The sequence below is a fragment of the Vicia villosa genome, unplaced genomic scaffold (genome assembly GCF_029867415.1).
Source record: "Vicia villosa cultivar HV-30 ecotype Madison, WI unplaced genomic scaffold, Vvil1.0 ctg.003248F_1_1, whole genome shotgun sequence".
In the NCBI taxonomy this organism is placed as follows: Eukaryota; Viridiplantae; Streptophyta; class Magnoliopsida; order Fabales; family Fabaceae; genus Vicia; species Vicia villosa.
In genome coordinates, this window is record NW_026706149.1 from 24,206 (window position 1) to 46,830 (window position 22,625).

The window sequence follows — 22,625 nt, forward strand, 5'->3', positions numbered from 1 at the left end:
GAATTGTGGAATATTTTCTTCTTCCCTTCCGAAACCCCCAATAAAATAGACTCTTACTGAATTGAAGATCATTAAAAGAAATTGAGAACCTTGCCTCCATTTTTGATGGTATGGATCTCTTTAAGCTAAAGTAGAGTTCCTGGGTTTGAATCCAGTCTTAGATACTCACATAATTAGTCATCTTATTTTAAATCCAAACATATTTGCTCATATCTCACATATTAAAAGGTAAAAAAATGCTTTTAGGGCATATATGTGACAGGAGGCCAAAATCGTTTGAATTTGAAATAGATAATTGAAGGAGTGAAAAACACTTAGAAAGGGGGGATTGAATAAGGGTTGTTTCTAAAAATGGCAGATAAAATATAATCACAGTTATTTTTATCCTGGTTCGTTGTTAATCAAACTACTCCAGTCCACCCCTTACAGAGTGATTTACCTCCACTGAGGATTTAATCCACTAATCATCCGTGATTAAAATGGTTCTCCACTTAGACAACTTCTAAGTCTTCTAGAGTATACAGATCACAACTTAATCACTCTAGGAATTCTTTTACAAAATAGTAAACAATATTACAAGAGTTTAATGTGCTTCTTATTAAGCTATAATCACCAAGTGATTTTCTCTCAAGATTAAGTTTTAACACTCACTAAGATATTACAATGTTTGCGAGGTTGAAGATGAAGTTGCTTTGCTGTTTGTGTGATAACTTTGAGAATCAGTTTGGCAGCATAAGGTTACTTAGCATATGTTCTATATTTTATTCAGCATCCAGAGCATCACTTATATAGGCAATGAGAAAAGTGACCGTTGAGGAGCATTTAATGCTTTACGTGAATAGTACACTACTGCATTTAATGTTTCACTCTTTTGTCAACTACCTCGAGCCTTCTTTCAACGGCTCTTGCTGACTTTGCCTTTTGTAGCTTCTAACGTTCCTTTTGTCAGTCAGATTTGACGTTGTAGCTTTTTCATATTGTACTTTCTTCTGAACTCAGACTATTAGAATGACGTTTGAATATCAGAGTCTTCAGCGTTGGTGCAGATTGTAACTTCAGTCATCAGATTTTGGAAGTTCTTTGTAGCGTGATACCATCAAATCTTCAGAGCCTTACTTCTGATTGCCATCTTCTGATGCCTTCCAGAACAGGTTCTGATTTTCTCGAGACCATCTTCTGATGTCTTCCAGACCATGTTCTGATGAAGTCATCTAGATCTTCTGGGTCAGAGCTTCTGAATGCTGATTTAGTGCATACTCTTTTAGAATTTTCCTGAAATGAAAAACGTGAATAATTAGAGTACCACATTGTCTTATACAAAATGCATATATAATATTATCATCAAAACTAGAAATATTGATCAGAATATTTCATGTTCTAACAATAATTACTTTTGTAAATAATATAAAATAGAAGGACCAAAATTATACAAATATATTTTAATTTTAAAAATATTAACTTAAAGATAATTGAATTCAACAAACAAATATTTGCCACATATATAAAATGTGGACTGCAATAATTTCTTTAGTAACTTATTCATTTTAAAACTTTTAAAATTATAGATGTTGAATTATATTAACTTGAGATATTGACTCGCGCTTTGTGCGGTTTATCTCTCTAATTTGTGTACTTTATGTGTTTTGATAACAATTTTTCTGAATGTAATATTGAGTTCTTTTAATTTTGAACACAAATTTACTTGTGTCCATGAATTTAGTTGAATGTACCAGTTTTGTTTAGACACGCTTGCACTTGAAACTATAATCTTAAATTTCATTAGAAAATAAATCAAAAAAGTTTGATCATTATTCAAGTTGAGATATACTTCAATGTGTTATGGTCTCACTTGTAATCATTAATTTATATCTTGTGGTTGTAATATAAGAAAGAATCACAATATAAGTTTAATTGGGACATTTTTTATATTGCAAGTTGGTATACTATTAATATGACTATGGAAAATTCTTAAAAATTATTATTTTATTTTTTAAGTATTGTATCTTCTAAGGTAAATTTAAATTTAAATCTAAATTTAAATAAATTAGTATAAAATGGAATAATATTATATAATTAAAAGACAATGCATGTTTGCTAGCATATACACTTAATTTTGAGAAAAATATATGGATTAAATGGATAAAGAAGTTATAAATTCAACTCTTTTCTCTTTAGACAAATAAAAATATCCACTAATACGATAATTAAAAAAAAAAAACATTTTTATATCTAGAATCGAAAAAACTCTATTTTTAAAATCGAAACAAATATTTTATTTGGATTTGAATTTTTAAAATTAAAAAGTTCTACATTTTACCATAGTTAATGGTATGCTTTTAATTGTCATAAAATTAATAAATCTGCGTTGACTTGTAATTATAAATTTGTAGAATACCCGTGCGTTCGCGCGGGTAAGTTCATTCGTATCTTAAAATTTATTTGATACGATTTTTAAAATCCTTAAAAGTTATAGTTGTTGTATTATAATAATTCTTATTTTTAAAAAAATTATAGTTTTTTTATATCTAAAATTGTTAATTATATTCTTTTATGTTTTTACTGTTTCTAATAATTTGTCGTATATTTGAAAAAATGAAAAACAACTTTGAATAAAATAGATAAATTTTTAATAAAAATGTCATTAAAAAATAATAATTTTCTTAGCAGTTACTGAAAAAATTTAGAGAAAAGATTTTTTTAATAATTCAACATGAAGAAATTCTAACTCAGTAACAACACATAAGTGTGCAGCAGATGTGATCCATATTACTTTATTATCATAAGAGAAATTCTCGTGAAAAAGAATTTGTGTGACGAATCCATTGTTAACACTGTCTAGTCATTTCATTAATTCATATATAAAGCATCCTCCTTTTCCATAAGAATGTCCAGATTCATCAAATTCAAACAAAACTCCACCACCTCTTTTCATTTTGCCACCTCAATTTTGTACATTTTCACACACGTCTATATGCATGGTACAACATGGCCAAATGTTGGTGCATGTTAATTATATAACTTTCTATTTTATATCTATAAATACCCTCTCATCTCAGTAAACTTTGTTCATCCACAACAATCAAAGTGAGAGATTAGTTCAAATCAACATGGCTGCTATTACAATGAAAGCTTCATTTCCACTTTTGATGCTTTTGGGAATTGCTTTACTAGCGTGTGTCTCATCTAGATCTGATCAAGAGAATCCATTTATCTTCGAATCTAACAGGTTTCAAACCCTTTTTGAAAATGAAAACGGTCACATCCGTCTTCTCCAAAAGTTTGACCAGCGTTCCAAAATATTTGAAAATCTTCAAAACTACCGCCTTTTGGAATATAAAACAAACAACAATAACAATGGGTGGTCCACGATTAACAGGTTCAAGGGAAGGAAGACAGGAGATTCAAGATGGGATATCTGGAAGAGCGTATCAGGAGAGGGTAACGGACCAGTTACTACTTTCTTTCTGAATGATTTCGATGATACATGGAGAGTCAAGGACCTATACATCGAACTCAAGGAGTTTGGTTGTATAGAGGAGATCGTTATCCCCCCTAAAAAAGACTGGAAAGGAATGAGATACGGGTTTGTGAGATTTTATAACGTGGAAGATGCGAGAATGCTAGAAATCAAACTGGATAATGTGAGGCTGGGAGAAAAGAAGATCAACGCTAACATCACTAAATACTTGAGAAAGGAGGTTAGTCGTAAGAATGTTGCAGGGAGGAACAAGCATGCTGGCCCCCTTAGAAAGATTTTTTCCTCTGTAGCCTCTCCGAAGGAAGTGTTACCAGCTAGATCGGGTCCATCGAAGAGCTTTGCCGAGGTTGTGAAGGGTCACGCTCCGGGAGTGAAGAAGGGGGAAAAGGAGGACAACAAGGCCTTCTACTATCAATCGAGCACGGAAGAAAAGAAGATGTTTAGCATGGCCAAAGTGGGGATAGCGGCTGAACCAGGTCTCGCTTATGGAGTCTCACAAGGACTGATTGAAGAGGGCATTTTCACGGTAAAAGCTACACCTTTAGGACCGAATCTGTGTCTCCTAAAGGAGGTGGTGAAAGGCGAACTCGATGCATTTTTAGCGGAGGGAGGAGATTGGATTAAGAGGTGGTTCAAAGAGGTGAGGGACTGGAAATCAACAGATGTAGAATGTGCAAGGGTGGCCTGGATTTCGGCTTATGGCATTCCTTGCCATGTGAGGAACAAAAAGTTCATAGATACCTTATTCTCAGATATTGGTTCGGTGGCAAATTACGAATGGATTCAGAAGCCTTCTATAAGTTTGGATGTGACAAAAATCTTGGTGTTTACAAATGCTATCGAGATCATCAGAGATAAAGTCTCGGTCTGTTTAGATGGATCATGGATTAATATACTTCTAATAGAAGAGCCCCAGTGGAGTAGGAGGGAAGGGGAGGGTGAAAGAGGCATCGATTCAGAATCGTCCGAGTGGTCAGATAGGAGAAGCTCACCGGAGTTAGAAAGTGGAGGGGAAGAAGATGAAGAGTTGACAGGTGCTTTTCACGGTTCAGAGAATAGGGGGAACGATGAAAGGGATGGGTCACTCCATAGGGGTCTAAAAGAGGGCTTTGCAGACAAGATTGAAAAATTGAGGCTGGAGAAGTTGGGGAATGGTGAGGGCATTATATGCTCTTACGTGAAAGAGGATAGAAGTCAAGGGAGGACAGAGAAAGTTTGTTCTGAAGAAAGTATCTCTTCCTCTTCTTGTAGTATGGTAGCGTGCAGCTTGGAAAAAGTCTACCCACTCAAGGTAACGGATGACGAGGCAAATAGAGTGGGACCCGCGGGAGTTTTTATTAACAATTCAAATCTGGACAATTCTTGTGTTGGGCCCATTATGGCCCAAACAGCTTACAGTCTTGAAGGGCCCGCGTGTAGAATTGAGGATGGACCGAACAAAACAAAACAGGATGGTCTGGGTGTTGAGGTACAGGAGAAAACAAATTTTAATTCACCCGCATCAATTGGGACAATCTTTCGAAACAGTAAGCTCGTGAAGGAGGATGAAAGAAACAGCAAGATAGTGAATACCAAGAAGGTGAGAAAGAAGATGAGGAAAGTTCTCAATCTAGGTTTGAGGGTGGAAAATTTTTGTTACCCAGCGGAGGCTTGCGGTCCACCGAGACAAAAATTTCCAGCCGTCAATCCAGGTTCTTTACCTTTTATCTGTTACAACAGTAGTGTAGCGGGTGGGGCGGTTTTGTCCTGTGATTCTTTGACGCACTCTGATATAATAGTTTGTAATTCGAGAATTACTAATGGGGCTTTAGGGAAAGCAACAATGGGCCTATGGAATTCCATTAATAAACTGGGAATTATAAACAGAAGTAGCGAGTTTAATCCTATTTGCAAATTGGAAGAGATGGAGACTCGGGGCAGAAAAGAGGAAACAGGGGAGAAGGGGAAAAAGTCTAATGGTGAACCATGAATTTAGTCTCTTTGAATATGAGAGGGGGAGGAAGTAGTGCAAACAGGAAGAGAGTGGCTTCTATTATTAAAAAAGGGGGCGCTGAGATTTGTTTTTTACAGGAGACAAAGCTGAGCAGTTTGAGCAGTACGATGGTCAGGGAATTGTGGGGTGATGAGAATGTTGAATGGTCGGCTTCGGATTCGGTAGGAGCTTCAGGAGGCATATTAACAATGTGGAAGAAGGACAACTTCGATCTAATATACAGTTTTCGAGACGAAGGTTTCCTAGGCCTTTGCGTCGAAAAATCGGGAAATTTAATTTACTTCGTTAATGTGTATGCTTCTTGTGATAGGTTTATTAGAAGAAGGACATGGAAGAGGTTGATAGAGATAAAAAATAATAATAAGGAGGGTTTTTGGTGTATAGGAGGGGATTTCAATTCTGTTTCCTCTAGCGAGGAAAGAGTATCTCAAAAGGCAACAACAACAAAGAGATTGAGAATTTCAAGAGCTTCATAGGGATGATGGATGTGGTGGATGTACCTACAATAGGAGGAAAATTTACTTGGTTTAAAAGCAATGGCAAATCTATGAGTCGGATCGATAGGTTTTTGTTGTCGGACAAACTTATAGATGATTGGAAAGTGGATGGCCAAAGGATAGGAAAGAGAGACATATCCGATCACGCACCGATTTGGATACAAGAAAATAGGAAAGATTGGGGCCCGAAACCTTTTAGATTCAACAATTTATGGTTCAATCACGAAGATTTCGTTCCTTTCGTGACTAAAGAGTGGGAAAAAATTCATATGAAGGGGAGGGGCGATTATTGCTTGGTGGAGAAGTTGAAAGTTCTTAAAGAACGCATTAGATGGTGGAACAAAAATGTCTATGGGTGGATAGACTTGAACATTGCAAAATCCGAAGAGGAGATGCATCATTTAGATAACATGTTTGTTCATTTTGTAGGTAACGTTCCGGAAGAGGTGGTTTCAAAGAGAACCAAAGAGGTGGAGATCTTTTGGGACAACATTAACAAGAAGGAAGGATTTCTTCGTTTGAAGTCTAGACAAATGTGGCTATCCGAAGGAGACAATAATTCTCGTTTCTTTCACAATTCTCTAAGGGATAGAAGAAGAAGAAACACGATATGCTCCCTTGTATCTAGTCTTGGAAGGTTGGAAGAACCAAACGAAATTAAAGATTACGTCTTTAAGCATTTCAAAAGCTTCTTCAAGGAAGAAGTGGAGACCCGGCTAGAGCTTAGTGGAGATAGTTTCAATTCTTTGTCCGTTGATGAGTCTTTAGAGTTGGAAAAGATTTTTACGGAAGAGGAAGTAAAGGAGGCGATTTGGTCTTGTGATGGGAACAAGAGTCCCGGGGCGGACGGATACACTTTAGAGTTTTTCAAGAGGTTTTGGCTTTTACTAAAAGATGATTTGATGGCTCTTTGTAACGACTTCCACTCCAAGGGTTCCCTTGTGAAATCCATAACCTCCTCTTTTTTGGCCTTGATACCAAAAAACAAAAATCCCCAAGATTTGTTGGAATACCGGCCAATTTGCTTAGTTGGAAGTATTTATAAAATTCTTGCGAAGCTTCTTTGTGCTAGAATCAAAAGGGTGGTGGGAAAATTGGTATCGCCGAATCAAACCGCGTTTGTTCCGGGAAGAAACATGATCGATGGAGTTTTGTTGGTGAACGAGATCCTTGATTGGGCAAAGAGGAAGAAAAGGAGTTGCCTTTTGTTAAAGGTAGATTTCGAAAAAGCTTATGATTCCGTCTCTTGGAATTTCGTTAGATTCGTCATGGTTAGAATGGGCTTTAGTGAGAAATGGATGAAATGGATGGAAGCTTGCATCTTTACTAGTCATATGTCCGTGTTGGTGAACGGAAGTGCCACTAAAGACTTCTCGGCCAAGAAAGGTCTTCGACAAGGGGATCCTTTGTCTCCTTTCATTTTTGTTCTTGTTATGGAGGGTCTAACGGCGTTGGTGAAAAAAGCGGTGGACGTAGGGGAGTTTAAACCTCTTTTGTTTGGGGAAGAGGATCATGTCAACATTCTCCAATTCGCGGACGATACCGTAATTCTTGGCGAACCCTCTTGTGATAATATTTGGAATTTGAAAGTGATATTGAGAGGTTTTGAGTTAGTTTCGGGTATGAAAATAAATTTCTCGAAAAGTAGTGTTATAGGGGTACACGTAAGTGATTGGTTTATGAATACGGCCTCTTGGTTTCTCTCATGCAAGAAAAGCGCGGCTACTTTCAAATTCCTAGGAGTTATGGTGGGAATTTGTCCTAGGAAAATAAAGGCTTGGAAGGATGTTTTGAATAACATTAAGGCTAGATTGTCGGCTTGGAAAGGTAGAAATATCTCTTTTGGAGGGAGGATAACGTTAATTAATGCGGTGCTTAACGCGTTACCGACGTTTACTCTCTCTTTCTAAAAGCACCGGGGAAAATTATAAAAGAGATTAGAGGACTTCAAAGTAACTTCCTATGGAGCGGAAACGTGAACAAAAGGAGCATCCATTGGGCGAGATGGGAGATAGTGTGCAAACCTAAAGAGAAGGGCGGATTGGGTATTAGAGACATCCGTGAGGTGAATCGAGCTCTCCTTTTAAAATGGAAATGGCGTATTCTAACGGAGAAAAACACAATATGGAGTAGATTCATAGAATTGAGATACTTAAATCCCAAGCTCAAGGTTCAAGCGACGGGGGCTGATGTTACAAAATCGGATGACTCAATTTGGTGGAGGGATGTTATAAACAATGACTTGTGCTTGGCCTCCTTCGAGCAAGGTTTTTCCGGCTGCGTAAAGTGTATCCCAAAAAACGGCAAACATACTCTGTTTTGGAAAAGCAATTGGATGGGAAACCAATCATTAAGTGTTCTGTTTCCAGATTTATATGCCTTTGCTGTAAATAAAAATTGCTCAATCAAGGAGGTAATTAGTTGGCAGGATGGGGTGGCTCGGTGGAACAAACATAGGTTCCTGGCTGAAGATCTGTTAACCGTTCCAGGAACAGACCGAGAGGAAGCAGTAGCAGCTACGGTCATGGCTGCAAACAGATGGAATGAATTTCATGATTTTTTACCGCCAGCACCGATTCTGGATAGCAGAGAGGATGATGTTTACGAATGGATGCTGAACAGCGATGGTTTATTTTCTGTTGGCAGCATAACCAAGCTGGAGGCAGATCGTAAGGAATTGGCTTGGCAGGCGGTTACGGTAAGACTCATGATGGTGGTTTGGAAATTGAGATTACCTCTTAGGATAAAGGCGTTTGTTTGGAGATTATTCTCGAATAGACTTCCGGTGAAAGATCTTCTGTTAATAAGGAATGTACAGAACTTAATTTCGGTTGATTGTGTTTTTTGCTTAGCCCATGAGGAGAACACGCACCACTTGTTTTTTGAGTGTGCCGTTTCAAGCCGAATTTGGAGTACTGTGCTGTGTTGGATAGGGATGGATACAAACATGTCTTTAGAAGAATTTTTGGATTTTGGTTATTTTCAAGACAAGATCAAGGATGCCCTTAGCATAACCAAGATTAACACGATTTGGGTGGCAACAATTTGGAGTATTTGGCTCATGCGAAACGCCATCGTTTTTGAGGATAAGTCTTATTGCTACGATGTGGTGATTTCAAATGTTGTTTTTCTTTCCTGGAGATGGATGTCTTTAAGTCATTCTTCGATTCATTATAGCTTATATGATTGGTACAAATTACCGCTTTCTTGTAATCGAACGGTATAGGTTTTTGTTGTAAGGGTTGCACCCCTAGTGCAATATCTTATAAATTGCTTATTGAAAAAAAAAAGTCCAAACCTCACACCATATTTCTTCCCCAACAAACTGATGCCGATTTCATCCTTGTTGTCCTCAGTGGTAATGTATTATTTATCAAATTAAATATTTAAAATTAATCACACAACTTTTATTTAAAATGAACGGTATTTATTACTTTACGTGTTTGCTTTCTAAGAATAAATTAAATTAAATTTAAAAATATAATGTTTACTGTAATTTTCAGGAAAAGCTATACTCACAGTGTTGAAACCCGACGATAGAAACTCCTTCAACCTTGAGCGTGGAGACACGATAAAACTTCCTGCTGGCACCGTTGCTTATTTGGTTAACCAAGATGACGACGAAGATCTTAGAGTATTAGTTCTTGCCATTCCCATAAATAGACCTGGCCAACTTCAGGTAATATAGTCAGTTAATGTTTACCTTTTCTCATATCAAATATGGTTTGCGCGTTGGTGTATAAAAAAATTTAGGGATCTCTACCATAACATAACTACAACAATTGCGATTGTATTTATACCTATTTTACAGTAAAGATTTTCTAATGATCTTAATATTATTTTTTGTCCTTTTCAACAGTCTTTCTTATTGTCTGGAAATCAAAACCAACCTTCCATCTTATCTAGGTTCAGCAAGAACATTCTACAGGCTTCCTTCAATGTAAACATAAAACACACAATTTCTTCATTTTTTATGTATCTGTTTGGTTTTCTATATATATGTTAATATTCACTTTTTCTTTGTATATATTATGAAAAAATATAGACCGATTATGAAGAGATAGAGAAGGTTCTTTTGGAAGGGCACGAGAAAGAGACACAACAAAGAAGAAGCCTTAGGGATAAGAGGCAGCAGAGTCAAGAAGAGGATGTAATAGCCAAATTATCAAGGCGACAAATTGAGGAATTGAGTAAAAATGCAAAGTCTAGCTCCGAAAAAAGTGTATCCTCTGAATTTGGACCATTTAACTTAAGAAGTCGCAATCCTATATATTCCAACAAGTTTGGCAAATTCTTTGAAGTCACCCCAGAGAAAAATCCACAACTTCAAAACTTGGATATACTTGTAAATTCTGTTGAGATTAAGGAGGTATGGTAAAATTATTTTAACCATAGGCAACTAACTATATTACACACCGATATTTCACTTGATCAAATTTCAATTGTTCTAAATGGTTTGTTTTTTTCCCATTAAAGTTATATTGTCAAACTTTTGTTATTAAGTTGACATCTTAAAAGTAACTAAGTTTTATATACTCAATAACATGCTTTGTGTATAGAACATATACCAAAATATTTATTTAATTATTCTTTAAAAATTATATTCCAGGGATCTCTATTGTTGCCACACTACAATTCGAGGGCCATAGTAATAGTAACAGTTAACGAAGGAAATGGAGATTTTGAACTTGTGGGTCAAAGAAATGAAAACCAACAAGAGCGGAGAAAAGAAGACGACGAAGAAGAGAAACAAGGGGAAGAAGAGATAAACAAACAAGTGCAAAATTACAAAGCTAAGTTGTCTCAAGGAGATGTTTTTGTAATTCCAGCAGGTCATCCAGTTGCCATAAGAGCTTCCTCAAATCTTAATTTGCTTGGATTTGGTATCAATGCTGAGAACAACCAAAGGAACTTTCTTGCAGGTATATCATATTATCACTCATTCACTCTCTCTATATAATAATTTTATGTAAGTATTTTAAAAGTCTGGTTCTATTAAATCAAAGAAAAAATTATCAAGATATTCTTTTTTTCGGGTGATTGAAAATTTGAAGGCGAGGAGGACAATGTGATTAGCCAGATACATCGACCAGTGAAAGATCTTGCATTCCCTGGATCAGCTCAAGAGGTTGATAGACTATTAGAAAATCAGAAACAATCGTACTTTGCAAATGCTCAACCTCGGCAAAGAGAGGGAGGAAGCCATGAAACAAGAGATCGTCTATCTTCAATTTTGGATGCTTTTTAATGAATGAGCAAATAATATGCATGTATGCTAAGAAGATATATAGCTCATAGTGAGCAAAGAATAAAACAATGTTCTCTGGTAACTATAATTATATTTCCACTTTTATACTATGAATAAATAAATAAAGAGTATTTTGATGATCCTCTTAACTACTATGTTTTTTAGTAATACTCTTTTATACTGTACTAGTGAGAACAATCTTTTTCTTTAAAAATGAGTATGTATTATTTAATCAACCATAAATAGTTAATTAAAGCCTTAGATTATAATTTTAGTTATAAATTGATAATGCAATTAAAAATGGGCCTGTATATGCCACTATTAGTATTTTTCTATAGATAATTTTGTAAATCCTAAAGAAAAATCTCATAGGAAAATTAAAAAAAATTAAATCGTATCCTAATAAATATTGTAATACTACGAGCAAACGACAAATGTTATATAGTATGGGCTTAGACTTCATAACAAAAATATGTATATCGATCGTTTACTAAAAAAGTCAATAAATAAAAGTATAAGACACTAATAACATTGAGCTAATGTAAAAACTCGACCTCTCATATCTATGATCCGTGATATACATTCATCGGTGTATTAATAGGATCTAAAGAAAAATACTATTAAAACTAAAGAAAGTATAATATTAAAAAATTTAGAAGACTATCAAAACTAACTAAGAAAATAGAAAATATTTTCTTTGATTTATTTGACATCTTCGAATATGTCACAGATACTACATATGTATATAATGCTAATAATGGATAGTTAAGTAAAAGATCCAAAACTAAAAAAAGATTAACTCAATAAAATTAAAATAAGATAATAACTAATAAATGTTATAATTCTAAGTTGTTTACTTACTGATAATTCAAACTATATCATCTACTAACGCAATAGTCCCTATGCATTTTTTTTTCAATAAGCAATTGATTAATGAAATCGCACTAGGGGTGCAACTCTCACAACAATATTACAAAGAGTTAAAACAAGTCAAAGGTAACTTAATGTTATCTTATTTGATCATAAAACACTTTATGTACTACTAAAGACTTTTTTATTTCATCACAATCCCAAAGCCCTCTATAACGACCTATTCCTTAATGCGACAAAGGACATATCATAACTTATCCAACATTACGCACACCATAGAGCCTCTCACCTCACGTGAGCTAATTCTCTCACCATCGTAAACGTCACAATACAAGGCCTCTCGATACTTCAGGCAAGCCCTGACTATAATAATGAAGTTTCATGTCTTTGATATATTAAGCAAGGGGACCTCTATATGGTTTTTTTACTTGTACCTTAAGCTTTACTTTATCTTTAATCTTATATTTGAGTCGCATTCTCAATTGCGCATCTTTAAGGATAGAGTTTTGAATATGTATTTTAGCATGCATAATTCAAATCATTAATGTTTGATTTTGAATATAATACTTTAAATCAAGTAGTTGAATTTTTTGAACAAAAACCATAATTAATATTTATTCAAGTCCAGTCAAAAGTAATTTCTCAAAAACATCTTCGGAACATGAATTTTTGAGATTTTAGATGTGTGATTCAAATCAGACAATCCCCTGAGTCGAATAAAACGAGGCAATAAGAACCAAGTATTTATGTAATCTTGTGATTTGAATTATGACTTACACTAGATTCTAATAATGCACTCTATGAGTCGAATCACAGTTTGTACATGAGTTGAATCATAGATCCTTCTTTAGCCAGTGCCAAGTTTGAGTTCAATCATGACCAACTATGACTCAAATCATAGCTGTAACACCATAAGCCCTGAATATTAATTTAAAAAATAATAATTAGCACTTTAGGATGTTACTCAAAACTAAACATGCATACCATCTCAATTTATGGACATACTTGCAGCGGAATTTCAAATAATAACATAACTTCAAGAGTCTCTTCAACTAAAATTATTAATGAAAATAACATGATCCAAAATCATTAACTCAAAACAAATAAAATGCCTTGTTTCCGATGTTACAAATAAGATTAGAACATAAATAACCTTGTTCTGCGAAATTCGACAACGCTTGATAATTGTACCCATAAATATTTTAGAGGATATTTGTGAGGTGTTACGAGAATTATCTTTGCATCCCACAAGAATCATTGCCTAAACCTTTTTAGGCAATAATTTTCATTTGTTGCATAAAAAGTGTTGCCAGAAGCAATAAATGTTGTAGTGATGAGTTTCGTCGCTAGATGAAGAATCCATCTATGTTAAAAAATAACAACAAAAGATTTAACCAATCTTAGAAAAATATACAAACAATAACAATAATGTGCCTAATGCACATTCATCAATAACAACATTGTGTCTAATACACATTCAACAACAATAATATATAAAAAAACAATAACATGACAATTGTGTCTTATATACATTCAGTAACAACATCATATAAACAACAACAAGAACAACAATCTGTCTAACATACATTCAATAACAACAATATTAAACATTCAACAACAACAACAACAACACTGAATATCAACAACATCCAACAACAAAAATAGTTCAACAACAACATAAGTGATTGTATAAGAACTTACAACATCAACAACATTCAACAACAACAACATCAACATTCAACAAAAACATTCAAGTTCAAAAACAACAATAACGTAAACGTAAACGTCAACAACAAGAACATAATTGTATCGTACATGGATGATGAATGGTTTACGTAATAGAAATATGGCAAATAAGTAAAAGAGTTTTGTCCTCCTTTCTTTTTCTTCCTACTCTGACTTTCTTTTGTTGTTTTATAAAAGGGGAACTCAATAACCAACCATATCTATATTGATTTTCGTTGATTTGTAAAAGAGAAATCTAAGAACTAACGTTAGTGACGGTGTTGTACGTTAACCAAAGAACGAAAAATTGTGATTGCATGTTTCATTTCGTTAATGAAAATGAAATAATGAGTTCAACTTGCTTTGGATGTTTTAGGGTTGAAAGGTTCCTCAACTATGAAATGAAAAAATGGCAACTGAATAGATAGATTAAATTGTAATTCATGTTTCAGAATAACACATATCACCACGGTTGTTTGAACCAACCGAAGTGATATCTGATCTATTTAATTAAATTTTAAAAATTGTGCCAGTTTATTTCCACTCAAAAATTTAAAAATAGTAGTGATTTGTGGAATATTTTCTTCCTCCCTTCCAAAACCCCCAATAAAACAGACTCTTACTGGATTGAAGAACATTAAAAAAAATCGTGAAAATCTTGCCTCCATTTTTGATGGTATGGATCTCTTTCACCTAAAGTAGAGTTCTTGGGTTTGAATCCAGTCTTAGATACTCACATAATTAGTCATTTTATTTTAAATTCAAACAAATTTGTTCATATCTAACATATTAAAAGGTAAAAATAACGCTTTTAGGGCATATATGTAACGGGAGGCCAAAATCGTTTGAATATGAAATAGATAATTACTTTTGTAAATAATCTAAAATAGAAGGACCAAAATTATACAAATCTATTTTAATTTTAAAAATATTAACTTAAAGATAATTGAATTCAACAAACAAATATTTGCCACATATATAAAATATGGACACCAATAATTTCTTTACTAACTTATTCCTTTTAAAACTTTAAAAATTATAGTTGTTGTATTATATTAACTGGAGATATTGACTCGCATGTTGTGCGGTTTATCTCTCTAATTTGTGTATTTTGTATGTTTTGATAACGATTTTTCTGAATGTGATATTGAGTAGTTTAATTTTGAACATAAATTTACTTGTATCCATGAATTTAGTTGAATGCACCAATTTTGTTTAGACATGCGCGGACTTGGAACTATAATCTTTAAATTCATTACCAAAAAATGTCCAAGAAGTTTGATTATTATTCAAGTTGAGTTATACTTCAATGTATTATGGTCTCACTTGTAATCATCAATTTATATCTTGTGGTTGCAATATATGAAAGAATCACAATATAAGTTAAATTGTTGGGACATTCTTTATATTGCAAGTTGGTATATTATTATTTTTTAAAAGCAAGAAACAAATTTATTAACCCAAATAACAGGATACAACAAAAACAGGGACTCCCCCATCAAAGAAAATTACACTCCTATTGAAATCTAGTTAAGGTAAAACAATGGGTTATTGCTGAACTCATAGAAATTACAATTGGCATGCATATATAATTTTCCCGATAAACGACCATCTCCAAACAAGAGCTTTACAACTCCACACTACGTCTCTTGAGTTTCAAGACGAGTTGTTAAAAATAATCTCACTCCTTCTCAACCAAATGCTCCAAAGGATTGCGAGCCAAATAGTTCCCTCCTTCCCTTTTTTTAAAACTTATTAAAACTTATTATTTTATTATTAATATGACTATGGAAAATTCTTAAAACTTATTATTTTATTTTGTAAGTATTGTATCGTCTAAGGTAAATTTAAATTTAAATATAAATAAATTAGTATAAAATGAAATAATATTATATAATTAAAAGACAATGCATGTTTGCTAGCATATACACTTAATTTTGAGAAAAATATATGGATTAAACGGATAAAGAAGTTATAAATTCAACTCTTTTCTCTTTAGACAAATAAAAATATCTACTAATGTGATCATTAAAAAACATTTACATTTGTAGAATCGAAAAAACTCTATTTTTAAAATCGAAACAAATATTTTATTTGAAATTGAATTTTTAAAATTGAAAAGTTCTACATTTTACCATAGTTAATGGTATGTTTTTAATTACCATAAAATAAATAAATCTGGGTTGACTTGTAGTTATAAATTAGTAGAATATCCGTGCGTTTGCACTGGTAAGTTCATTCGTATCTTAAAATTTATTTGATATGATTTTTAAAATCCTTAAAAATTATAGTTGTTGTATTATAATAATTCTTAGTTATGAAAAATTATACTTTTTTTATATCTAAAATTGTTAAGTATATTCTTTTATGTTTTTACTGTTTCTAATAGTTTGTCGTATATTTGGATAAATGAAAAACAACTGTGAATAAAATAGATAAATTTTTAATAAAAATGTCATTAAAAAATAATAATTTTCTTAGCAGTTACGAGAAAGTCTCACTTAAATTATATTAGACAAATTTAAAACTATAATATATTGGATAAACTTACTAGAAGCTCTACGAAAAAATAATTTTATTTTCAACAACTATAACAGCTATCTTCAAAGCAATAGCATCTCAAAGTAATTTTATTTTCAATACCAGCGTTTCAATATCTTAAGAGCACAGCTTTCCAAGAAATTTACGCAAGAAAAAGTAAGGATTACTTTTTTTTTTTTGGAAAGTCAGATATTTTAATTAATTTGTTGAAAACCTAAATTTAGATGCAACTAAAATATATTGGACAAATTTAAAGCTAGATGCTCTATAAAAAAATATTTTCTTCCCACAACAATTAAATAGATTTAATATACTACTTAAACATTTATTTATTTAACAAAATTTAGAGAAATGATTTTTTTTATAATTCAACATGAAGAAATTCCATCTCAGTAATAACACATAAGTGTGCAGCAGATGTGATCCATATTACTTTATTATCATAAAAGAAATTCTCCTGAAAAAGAATTTGTGTGACGAATCAATTTTTAACACTGTCTAGTCATTTCATTAATTCATATATAAAGCATCCTCCTTTTCCATAAGAATGTCCAGATTCATCAAATTCAAACAAAACTCCACCACCTCTTTTCATTTTGCCACCTCAATTTTGTACATTTTCACACACGTCTATATGCATGGTACAACATGGCCAAATGTTGGTGCATGTTAATTATATAACTTTCTTTTCTATATCTATAAATACCCTCTCATCTCAGTGTACTATGTTCATCCACAACAAGCAAAGTGAGACATTAGTTCAAATCAACATGGCTGCTATTACAATGAAAGCTTCATTTCCACTTTTGATGCTGCTGGGAATTGCTTTACTAGCGTGTGTCTCTTCTGATCAAGAGAATCCATTTATCTTCGAATCTAACAGGTTTCAAACTCTTTTTGAAAATGAAAACGGTCACATCCGTCTTCTCCAAAAATTTGATCAACGTTCCAAAATATTTGAAAATCTTCAAAACTACCGTCTTTTGGAATATAAGTCCAAACCTCACACCATATTTCTTCCACAACAAACCGATGCCGATTTCATCCTTGTTGTCCTCAGTGGTAAATTTTTATTTATCAAGTTATATATTTAATACTAATCACCCATAGTTTATTTCAAAAAAACGGTATTTATTAGTTTACATATTTGTTTTGAAAGGATAAATTAAATTAAATTTTAAAATATAATGTTAATTGTAACTTTCAGGAAAAGCTATACTCACAGTGTTGAAACCAGACGATAGAAACTCCTTCAACCTTGAGCGTGGAGACACGATAAAACTTCCTGCTGGCACCGTTGCTTATCTGGTTAACCGAGATGACGATGAAGATCTTAGAGTATTAGATCTTGCCATTCCCATAAATAGACCCGGCCAACTTCAGGTAATATAGTCAGTTAATGTTTACCTTTTCTCATATCAAATATGGTTTGCGCGTTGGTGTATATAAAAATTTAGGGATCTCTACCATAACAATTGCGATTGTATTTATATCTATTTTACTGTAAATATTTTCTAATGATCTTAACATTATTTTTTGTCCTTTTCAACAGTCTTTCTTATTGTCTGGAAATCAAAACCAACCTTCCATCTTATCTGGGTTCAGCAAGAACATTCTACAGGCTTCCTTCAATGTAAACATAAAACACACAATTTCTTCATTTTTTATGTATCTGTTTGGTTTTCTATATGTATAATAATATTCACTTTTTGTTTGTATATGATGTAAAAAAATATAGACCGATTATGAAGAGATAGAGAAGGTTCTTTTGGAAGGGCACGAGAAAGAGACACAACAAAGAAGAAGCCTTAGGGATAAGAGGCAGCAGAGTCAAGAAGAGGATGTAATAGCCAGATTATCAAGGCGACAAATTGAGGAATTGAGTAAAAATGCAAAGTCTAGCTCCAAAAAAAGTGTATCCTCTGAATTTGAACCATTTAACTTAAGAAGTCGCAATCCTATCTATTCCAACAAGTTTGGCAAATTCTTTGAAGTCACCCCAGAGAAAAATCCACAACTTCAAAACTTGGATATACTTGTTAATTCTGTTGAGATTAAGGAGGTATGGTAACATTATTTTATACTATGGGAAACTAACTATATTACACACCGAGATTTCACTTGATCAAATTTCAATTGTACTAAATGATTTGATTTTTTCCCATTGAAGTTATATTGTCAAACTTTCGTTATTAAGTTGACATCTTATAAGTAACTAAGTTTGATATACTAAATAACATGCTTTGTGTATAGAACATATACCAAAAATATTTTTTTAATTATTCTTTAAAAATTAAATTCCAGGGATCTCTATTGTTGCCACACTACAATTCGAGGGCCATACTAATAGTAACAGTTAACGAAGGAAATGGAGATTTTGAACTTGTGGGTCAAAGAAATGAAAACCATCAAGGGCGGAGAAAAGAAGACGACGAAGAAGAGGAACAAGGGGAAGAAGAGATAAACAAACAAGTGCAAAATTACAAAGCTAAGTTGTCTCAAGGAGATGTTTTTGTAATTCCAGCAGGTCATCCAGTTGCCATAAGAGCTTCCTCAAATCTCAATTTGCTTGGATTTGGTATCAATGCTGAGAACAACCAAAGGAACTTTCTTGCAGGTATATCATATTATCACTCAATCACTCTCTCTCTATATATTAATTTTATGTATGTATTTTAAAAGTCTGGTTCTATTAAATCAAAGAGAAAAAAATTTATCAAGATGTTCTTTTTTTCCGGTGATTGAAAATTTGAAGGCGAGGAGGACAATGTGATTAGCCAGATACATCGACCAGTAAAAGATCTTGCATTCCCTGGATCAGCTCAAGAGGTTGATAGACTATTAGAAAATCAGAAACAATCTTACTTTGCAAATGCTCAACCTCAGCAAAGAGAGAGAGGAAGCCATGAAACAAGAGATCGCCTATCTTCAATTTTGGATGCTTTTTAATGAATGAGCAAATAATATGCATGTATGCTATCAAGATATATAGCTCATAGTGAGCAAAGAATAAAACAATCTTCTCTGGTAACTATAATTATATTTCCACTTTTGTACTATGAATCAATAAATAAAGAGTATTTTAATGATCCTCTTAACTACTATATTTTTTTTAGTAATACTCTTTTATACAAGTATGAGTATGAACATTCTTTTTCTTTAAAAATGAGTATGTATTATTTAATGAACCGTACATAGTTAATTAAACCCTTAAATTATAATTTAAGGTATAATTTGATAATGCAATTAAAAATGGGCCTGTATATGCCACTATTAGTATTTTTCCATAGATAATTTTGTAAATCCTAAAGAAAAATCACATAGGACAATTAAATAAAATTTAAATCGCATCCCAATAAGAATTGTCATACTACGAGCAAACGACAAATGTTATAATAGTATGGGCTTAAAGTTCATAACAAAAATATATAACGATCATTTATTAAAAAAGTCAATAAATAAAAAGTATAAGACATAAATAACGTTAAAGCTAATGTAAAAACTTGATATCTCATATCTATGATCTGTGAGATACATTCATCAGTGTATTAATAGGATCTAAAGAAAATTACTATTAAAACTAAAGAAAAATATAATATTAAAAAACTTAGAAGACAATGAAAACTAACTAATATTTTCATTGATTTATTTGACATCTTCGAATGTGTCAAAGATACTACATACATATAATGCTAATAATGGATAGTCAAGTAAAAGATTTAAAACTAAAAAAATATTATATCAGTAAAATTAAAATAAGTTAATAACTAATAAAAATTATACTTCTAATTTATTATCTAAGTTGATTACTTACTGATAATTTAAACTATATCATCTACTAACGTAATGGTCCCTATGGATTAATGTTATCTTATTTGACCATAAAAGACTTCATGTACTACCAATGACTCTTTATTTCATCATAATCCCAAAGTTGTCTATAACGACCTATTCCTTAATAGGATAAAGGACATATCATAACTTATCCAATATTACGCACACCATAGAGCCTTTCACCTTACATGAGCTAATTTTCTCACCACCATAAACACCGCAATACAGGGTCTCTCAATACTTCAGGAAATCCCTAACCACCGTAATGAAGTTTCATGTCTCTGATACACTAAGGGAGGGGAACTCTATATGGTTTTCTTACTTGTACTTTAAGATTTACTTTGTCTTTAATCTTATATTTGAGTCGCATTCTCAATTGCGCATCTTTAAGGATAAAGTTTGGATCTGTATTTTAGCATGCATAATTTAAAATATTAATGTTTGCAAGTAGTTGAATTTTCGGAACAAGAACCATAATTAAAATTTATTCAAGTCATGTAAAAGTAAATTCTCAAAAATATCTTTAGAACTTGAATTTTTGAGATTTTGGATGTCTAATTCGAATCACACAATCCCCTGAGTCGAATCAAACCAGGCAACAAGAACCGGGTATTTGTGTAATCTTGTGATTTGAATCATGACTTATAATAGATTCTAATAATGCACTATGTGAGTCGAATCGTAGTTTGTACATGAGTCAAATCATAGATCCTTCTTTAGCGACTGCCAAGTTTGAGTTCAATCATGACCAACTATGACTCAAATCACAGCTGTAACACCATAAGCCTCGAATATTAATTTAAAAGAATATTCAACACTTTAGGATGTTACTCAAAATAAAACATGCATACCATCTTAATTTATTGACATACTCGTAGAAGGATTTCCAATAATAATATAACTACAATAATCTCTTCAACTGAAATAATTAATGAAAATAAAATGATCCAAAATCATTAACTCAAAACAAATAAAATGCATTGTTTCCGATGTTACAAATCAGATCAGAGCATAAAATGCCTTGTTCTGTGAAATTAGACAACGCTTGAAAATTGTCCCGATAAGTATTTTAGAGGACATTTGTGAGGTGTTACGAGAATTATCTTTGCATCACACAAGAATCATTGCCTAAACTTTTTTTAAGCAATAATTTTCACACGTTGCATATAAAAGTGTTGATAGAAGCAATAAATGTTGTAGTGATGAGTTTCGTCGCTAGATGAAGAATCCATCTATGTTAAAAAAACAACAACAAAAGATTTAACCAATCTTAAAAAAGATATACAAAAAATAACAATAATGTGTCTAATGCACATTCATCAACAACAATAATGTTTCTAATACATATTCAACAACAACAACGTATAAAAAACAATAACATGACAACTGTGTCTTATATACATTCAGTAACAACATCATATAAACTACAACAAGAACAACAATGTGTCTAGCATACATTTAATAGCAACAACATTAAACATTCAACAACAACAACACTGAATATCAACAACAAAATAAGTTCAACAACAACATAAGTGACTGTATATGAACTTACAACATCAACAACATTCAACAACAATAACATCAACATTCAACAACGACATTCAAGTTAAAAAAAAAACAATAACATGAACATGAACAACAACAACGTAAACATCAACAACAAGAACATAAATGTATCGTACATGCATGATGAATGGTTTACGTAATAGAAATATGACGAATAAGTAAAAGAGTTTTGTCCTCCTTTGTTTGTCTTCCTACTCTGACATTTTTTTGTTGTTTAGTAAAAGAGAAACTCAAGAACGAACCATAGTTACATCAATTTTTGTTGATTTGTATACCAGAAATCTAAGAAAAACGACAGTGATGGCATTGTAAATTAACCAAAGAACGAAAGATTTTGATTGCATGTTTCATTTTGTTAATGAAGATGAAAAAATGGGTTCAACTTGCCCTGGATGTTTTATGGTTGAAAGGTTCCTCAACAATGAAATGAAAAAATGGCAACTAAATAGATAAGTTAAATTTTAATTCTTGTTTGAACCAACTGACATGATATCTGATCTATTTAATTAAATTTTTAAAAATGCGTCAATTTTCTACCAGTAAAAAATTTAAAAATAGTAGTGAATTGTGGAATATTTTCTTCCTCCCTTCTGAAACCCCTAATAAAACAGACTCTTACTGATGGTATGGATCTCTTTCAGCTAAAGTAGAGTTCCTAGGTTGAATCCAGTCTTAGATACTCACATAATTAGTCATCTTATTTTAAATTGAAACAGATTTGTTCATTTCTTACATTTTAAAAGGTAAAAAAACGCTTTTAGGGCATATATGTGACAGGAGGCCAAAATTGTTTGAATTTGAAATAGATAATTACTTTTGTTAATAATCTAAAATAAAAGGACCAAAATAATACAAATCCATTTTAATTTT

General features: G+C 32.4%; 2 protein-coding genes across 2 annotated transcripts; both read left to right on the forward strand.

The window, feature by feature from the left end:
* The first annotated feature begins 3,066 nt into the window (after window positions 1–3,066).
* LOC131640627 (vicilin-like) lies at window positions 3,067–11,356 on the forward strand. Its single transcript, XM_058911006.1, has 7 exons — window positions 3,067–3,335; window positions 9,257–9,326; window positions 9,472–9,647; window positions 9,828–9,908; window positions 10,014–10,337; window positions 10,578–10,890; window positions 11,023–11,356. Exons 1-7 carry the CDS (start codon window positions 3,108–3,110, stop codon window positions 11,214–11,216), a joined length of 1,386 nt encoding a protein of 461 aa, XP_058766989.1. The 5' UTR covers window positions 3,067–3,107; the 3' UTR covers window positions 11,217–11,356.
* Window positions 11,357–17,081: 5,725 nt separating this feature from the next.
* LOC131640634 (vicilin-like) lies at window positions 17,082–19,441 on the forward strand. Its single transcript, XM_058911012.1, has 6 exons — window positions 17,082–17,414; window positions 17,560–17,735; window positions 17,905–17,985; window positions 18,091–18,414; window positions 18,657–18,969; window positions 19,108–19,441. Exons 1-6 carry the CDS (start codon window positions 17,123–17,125, stop codon window positions 19,299–19,301), a joined length of 1,380 nt encoding a protein of 459 aa, XP_058766995.1. The 5' UTR covers window positions 17,082–17,122; the 3' UTR covers window positions 19,302–19,441.
* Window positions 19,442–22,625: the final 3,184 nt, after the last annotated feature.

What these genes read in the sequence shown, in the direction of transcription:
- LOC131640627 (XM_058911006.1), top strand. Translation starts at nt 3,108, where the DNA reads ATGGCTGCTATTACAATGAAAGCTTCATTTCCACTTTTGATGCTTTTG. An exon ending in CATCCTTGTTGTCCTCAGTG is followed by an intron (nt 9,327 to 9,471) that starts GTAATGTATTAT and finishes TGTAATTTTCAG; the next exon opens with GAAAAGCTATACTCACAGTG. An exon ending in TTCTACAGGCTTCCTTCAAT is followed by an intron (nt 9,909 to 10,013) that starts GTAAACATAAAA and finishes GAAAAAATATAG; the next exon opens with ACCGATTATGAAGAGATAGA.
- LOC131640634 (XM_058911012.1), top strand. Translation starts at nt 17,123, where the DNA reads ATGGCTGCTATTACAATGAAAGCTTCATTTCCACTTTTGATGCTGCTG. An exon ending in TTCTACAGGCTTCCTTCAAT is followed by an intron (nt 17,986 to 18,090) that starts GTAAACATAAAA and finishes AAAAAAATATAG; the next exon opens with ACCGATTATGAAGAGATAGA. An exon ending in CCAAAGGAACTTTCTTGCAG is followed by an intron (nt 18,970 to 19,107) that starts GTATATCATATT and finishes GAAAATTTGAAG; the next exon opens with GCGAGGAGGACAATGTGATT.